The sequence below is a fragment of the Buceros rhinoceros genome, unplaced genomic scaffold (assembly GCF_000710305.1).
Source record: "Buceros rhinoceros silvestris isolate BGI_N320 unplaced genomic scaffold, ASM71030v1 scaffold43008, whole genome shotgun sequence".
Classification (NCBI taxonomy): Eukaryota; Metazoa; Chordata; class Aves; order Bucerotiformes; family Bucerotidae; genus Buceros; species Buceros rhinoceros.
Window position 1 is genome coordinate 6,346 of NW_010429396.1, and position 6,262 is coordinate 12,607.

At 37.4% G+C, this 6,262-nt stretch overlaps 1 protein-coding gene across 1 annotated transcript in view; it reads right to left on the reverse strand.

The window, feature by feature from the left end:
* Positions 1 to 6,262, reverse strand: part of SNX16 (sorting nexin 16) — a 23,826-nt gene that overhangs the window by 4,088 nt on the left and 13,476 nt on the right. The window contains exons 4-5 of the mRNA XM_010142617.1: positions 4,020 to 4,089; positions 105 to 241 (exon numbers count right to left, since the gene is read on the reverse strand). Of these exons, the coding sequence (XP_010140919.1) occupies positions 105 to 241; positions 4,020 to 4,089 (207 nt within the window). The remainder of the gene's footprint in view (positions 1 to 104; positions 242 to 4,019; positions 4,090 to 6,262) is intronic.

The window sequence follows — 6,262 nt, forward strand, 5'->3', positions numbered from 1 at the left end:
AATTGTTTCCAAGAATACATTTAAAGCTGGTGCTTGTGACTATCTATCTAGAGAAAATGCCTTCAAGGAAAGAAACTGCTAAAACCCATCAAATTTCTACATACCTAATTCTTCTTTCAACAGCATCTATATGAAGTTGCTTTTCACTTAACAATTTCTTCAGCAATTCAACCTCCCTTTGTTTTTCAAGCAGTTCTTTTTGCAGACGGTAGTTTGTTTCCTCCAGAGTTTCACAGAAAGCCTAAAAGACAAGTTTAAGAACATATTCCAGGTACCTTCAGTGGATTGCCTTTCCTGATGTTTCTTATAAAAATATCAACCTGTAACAGAAGTGTAGCTGCTTTGTTTTGTATTGATTACTATAAAGAGCTACATAAACTTTTAAAAAAGTTGGCTCCTTAATAAAACAATGCCTCTTTGCTCTGAACAATGAATTTATTATGCTGAAGTGCAATGCAAACTTTACTGCATCATCTGTTTGTCTCACAACAAGTGACTTGTGAAAGGTTTCTTGCCTTTGATGCACAGCCCCTAATTTTGAACCTTTTTGCTTATATGTATTATCAGCTGAACTCCCTACTGTTTCCCCCGTCCATAAGCTTTGCTTTCACATGATTTTGGTGCGTTTCAAAGTATCTCATTATTCCCAAAACGCCAGGAATATTTGGACAAAGTGCCTGTTCTTTTCTTACCCAGGATAAAGACAAAGTTGTACAGTTCTGTACCAAACAACTGTTACAAATATGACACTCATGAGAGTCAGAAGGCCAACACAGAAACATTTTGAAAGAGTTTAATGAAATGCTAAGAACACTAACTACTCAACCACGACAAGTATGTTGTGTTACTCTCCTGAGCATGACACGTCTATAGTACACCCCAAGAACCTGACAGTGAGCAATCTCAAAACTTAATGTGACAAGCCAGCATATAATGCAAAATCCACTGAACAGGAAGTGACGGAAGCGTTGGCACAGGGCCTGCTGATCTATTACTGGAAAGGGCACGTCTACCAACAGTAATGTGCAATTCCGATTTAATAATTTACATGTTCTTGCTGAAGAAGAAATCCACATAGAAGGCTTTCTTGGCTTAACGTTACATGTGGCTAACCACTAATTCATGGAGTCCACTGAATATAAACATTTTATATAAGCTCAGTTAAGAACAATGCTGTTAAGACATTGTTTTCCTAAGGTTTTAAAATGGGCTGCAAACATCAAGATATTATTCTTTGCTTTAACTGAAGCAGACTTATAAAGTTCTTTTAAATGCTTCGATTTTCTGTAATTATTCAATTCAAACAAATACCGTGTTTCTTCAATCCAATAACCATTTTTTTTTGCACTGAGTTTTAATTTATTGACCCAGTGAGCAAATTTATCTGATGACAGACAGTGAAGACAAATCATCAGTTAAGCCACAGCTTTATTCACATCTTCTAGAGCCAAGAACACGTGGCATGCAGCATTTTTAGAGATTGCTTTAGCATCACTCCAGTTAAATGGTCATCCTGTTTCATCCAAACCAATTAAGTGAATTCAAGTGTATCTTGTAAAACTGTTCAGGGTTGCTGGTGGCCTAACTGAAAATTGGCCATTATTGCCTTAAGAATATAACTAAGTTACATCGTTTCTACCTTTAGATTTATGCACATGCAAATTTCCCTATTCACAAAATAACTATGAAAATTCCACAGGTGTTGTGAACTGTTTCACTGTTTTCTATGAGAAGTGAAAAAAGCCTTTCGGAAAAACTCATCTCTAGCTGCAATCTATCAGCTGCCCATGGAAAGGGAGTCATTGTTCACACCTGAGTAAGAAAACATCACCACATTCTGAAGGATGCTGTAATAGCAGAGAGGTAAACTGGGGAAGACGTATCAGAGAATTGTGTGTAATGAGGTATCTTGCTCCTTGAAGAGCAGCTAGTTGGTATTGAAGGATCACCACCTTCAAGCTCAATAAAGGTCCAGCTCAACAAGTAGGAGTTCACACGCAAAGGTTGCAAGAGGCCTGTATGGATGAGCAAGGAACTCCTACTGAACTCAGACATAAAGAGGAAGTGTATTAGCAGTGGAGGCACAGAGAGGTGACCAGGAGGAGAAACAGGGCTGGTCTCTGATCTTACAGGAATAGGGTTAAGAAAGTGAAGGCTAACCTGCAGCTGCACCTGGCAGAACGTGAAAGGAAACGAGAAAGGATTTTACAAATACATAAACAAAACAAATGAAGACAAGGGAAACCATGCTCCTGCTGCCAAATGGAGTGGGGTAACTCGTGACAAATCACACTGAAAACATGAAGCTACTTGATGGCATCTCTGCCTGTCTTGACTGGGAAGACCAGCCTTCAGCAAACCAGAGAGAAACACAAGGGCGGGCAAGACAAACTTACCCTCTCAGTGGAGGAGGACAAGCTCAGGGAACATTTAAACAAATTGGACATAGATAAGTCCATGGGGCCTGACAGGTGGCACCCATGAGTGCTGACAGAGCTGTCTGATCTCCATCCTACCTGTTGTCCACCAGGACCCCAGGTCTCATGACTCAAATGCCATAATCAAAGACACTTAACAGACTTGAGCATCTTTCACATGAGAAGAGGAGGAGAATGCTGTGATTCTTCAGTTAGGAGAAGAGAAGGATCAGGGTAATCTTATCAATGAGTATAAATACCTCATGGGAGGGACTGAAGAAGAGGGAGTTAGACTCCTCTTAGTGGTGCCCACTAACAGGACAAGGGACAATGGGTAGAAATTAAAAAGCAGGGAATTCAATCTGAAAACACAAAACCACTTTTTTACTGTGATGGTGATCAAACACCTGGAGCAGGATGCGAGAGAGGTTGTGAAGTCTCCTCTGTAGAATATTGGAAACCTGATTATGCATGGTCCTGGACAACCTGCAGTAGATGACCTTGCTTAAGAAGGAGGGTTGGACTAGATTATCTCAAGAAATCTCTTCCAACTTCAACCACTCTGTAATAAGCTGGAGTATCCCCTGGAGACCAGCACTTTATGACAGCTGTTTCTAACAACTTTACAGAAATGGTTAATTGCCAAAACTACAACAGCACAGTTCTTTTAATAATTTGCCTAAATTCCTATGGAAGAATAACCCAAGACTTCTACACAGTATGCATTATCAAAATCTCAATGAAGATGACACTTAAATTTCTTAACTATCTGAACAAATAATTCCCTCAAATTTTATTAATTTTCATCAACTTAAAACAGCTATGATGAAAAGAGATTGTATGGAAATCAAATATCAGCTCTTAAGACAAAACCACACCAAACCTTCAGATGTACATAGTAATGTAGCAAGAGTCACTCCCACTTACATGCAAAACAAACGGGTAAACAGAATTTTAGTTGAAGGAGCATCACTTAACATTTGTAATTTCTACACTATTAACAATGTATGTACAATTCCAAAACATTATTATTCTATAAAGCAAGACAACTGAGAACCACCTGTTCTAGACAGACGATATATCCCTGCGTGTCAGTGAAACCTCCTTCCAATACAGTTGGCTGCGGCATGCATACAGCATTGTTCAGTGTGCTCACGTATGTGCTGAAAGGCTGTGGCTTCACAACACTAATCGACACTACTCAGTTATCTGCAAGAGCACTGTTTTGGGTGGTCTGAATTAATCCTTTCATTACATTTCGTAACAAGAAACATTTCACTACAAGACCTGAAGTCGAAGGAGTATGCCTTGTGATGTGTGAATGTAAGCCTACGAAAACTCTCCTTACATTCAGCAGTTGCCTTAAAAACAAATTTAATCCACTGATCAAAAAAGGCAAAAAGGAAGAGATTATATCTTGAGGCTGGGATGAAGTACAGCAGTCAAAGATTATCAGTGAGCACCAATAACGAGACTGTGTCAGTTTTAGAAATACACCTATTCGCAAATTTTTGTGAAAAAACAGAAATAAAAATGTTTCATTCAGCAGATTTTACAGTATTCTAACAACATTCTGCTTTTATCATATTACATAGCACTTACCCTGCTCTCTTCTAGACTGTCAAAAGGACCCGGAGGATCATCCAGACAAAGAAATTCTCTCACTGCAAGACTTTACCAAATAAAAAAGAGTCGATTACTTGAAGTAAAAAAAAAAAAAAAAGCAAAACAACACTTTTAATATGATCATACGAGGGCAGATTTCTTCAAGGGGCGCAAACACCTATCCTTGAATTTACTCCCAACTATTCAAAAACTATTAAGTCTCAGTTGTATGCATTAACCAGGGACAGAATTTAAGATGTGACTTAAGAAGTTTCACAAGTACATTTGTTTTCGAACAGCGAGTAAGTCAATTTAGAACATGATTTTTCAAATCTTCATAGACTTTGTTGCTACATGGTAACTAACAAGCAAGTTTATAACTTTATTATAGAAGAGGTTAGAAAAATTCTCCTGGTGAAAAATAAATATTAGAAAGTGGATGAAAAAGTATGCTGCTAAAATCCATATCCAGATCCCTTCGGGAAACATCAGTGGAATGAAGCATGGGTACTGAAACATGCTTACCTGTCCCCATTTTGCCAAGATCTTAATCCATTGACATATACACAATTTATAATTTTTATATATACACACTATGCTTTTATATATATATATAAAAGAATAAGAAGTATAAAAGAGTATGAAGTGACAAGGTTAATGTGCCATGGATATACTACATAGCCATATTAAACATGCATTTCACACTAATGCATTCAATTTCCAGTTGTGTAAAGTTATGTAACACTTGTCATCCCCCTCTGTGCATTTTGCAAAGGTCAGAAGAAGGAAGGATGTGTAATCCTGTGGTTTACTATGGAATACTTTGAGCATCTCGCTCATTCTAACTTCCAAGTTTAATTACTTTTCACAGAACTCTTCCACATCTCCAAACACATCTCTTCAGCCACCTTTCTAAGATTTTCCTGCTCTATTACATTTATCTTCTATAAATCACCTCCAATCACAATACTGTATTCACAATTAATTAGCAGTTAGTAACTTGTCAGCAATTCTGTGATTGTGCACTCTACTATAAATCTTCAGATCATCTGCTGCAATGAATACACAGAAATGGAAGAGGTGAATCCAAACTAATTCCCTGTGTCCTCCTCCAAACTAAGTCCTGTGTGAATGTGAGGGCAAAAGGAAGAGGTTTTCTGCCTTCTGCTCATTTTTCAGCATTTGAGGCGGATGCAAACACAAGAAAGGAAACTTTTACTCATCTATCTAATCACATGGCTGCAGGTTTGCCAAGCGAAATGAGGAGAAATTTCTTCAGCAAACAGTGATCACTGACTATGCCATCACTTTAAGTTTTAGAAAGGCTCTGAAAAATATTTAAAATACACTGAACCTTTATTTTGTTGTTGGAGTTTCATAAGCCTGCACTCAAGTGCTTATTGCACGTATGAAGATACAGGTGGGGGGGGGTTTTGACCAATGGTTGGTGAGAATTCTTGTCTTCGTACCCACTTTCACCTCATCAGCCTTTACAGCAACCTGATAAAGTTTCTCCTATAATCATGATTATTCCTTTCCCTGCTTACCTTATGTGACAAACATGACAAACCTTTGCTTTTTCAAGCCCCTCTGCTGTTTTACATTAATCAGTCCATGATCTGTGCGGGCCATGGCCTAAAACCTGTACCATTAGAACAGCTTTTCCGATGTACTCACTTAAGAAAAAATTTCTGCTACTTAAACCAAGATTATCACTCCTGTTAGCACAAAAAATTATAGATGGTGACAAGTCATTAATTAAATGATTAGAAAACACAACCTCAAACCAAATGACAGGTCATTCAGGCATATAAAGTACATTTTCAAGAAGAGCAGGGTTGGTTTTTTTCCTCTCCAAATAGTTTAATCTGTTTGAAGTGACCCTTTTCCAACAATGCATTTGAGCATCATTTTTAACGGTTGAATGTTCTTTTCATAAAGATGCTGAAGGATCTTTATGCCTAATGCAGAATTCATTATGTGAAAGCACTTCTGCTCGTCATTTTTCTTTGATAACTTCGCCCTTATTCACATAGCTCAACTCAAATATATTTTAAAAGTATTTAATTTCTACATTTTGCTAGTCATTTTTGTGTTAAGGAATAACATTAAAATGGCATAAAATACAGTAACACTTGTGAATGAAAAAGGAAATATCCAGAAAAATAAATGAGCAAAAATATCCAATCTCAATCAATCAAAATCAAATAAAAAAAAAAAAAATCTACTTACATCAGATC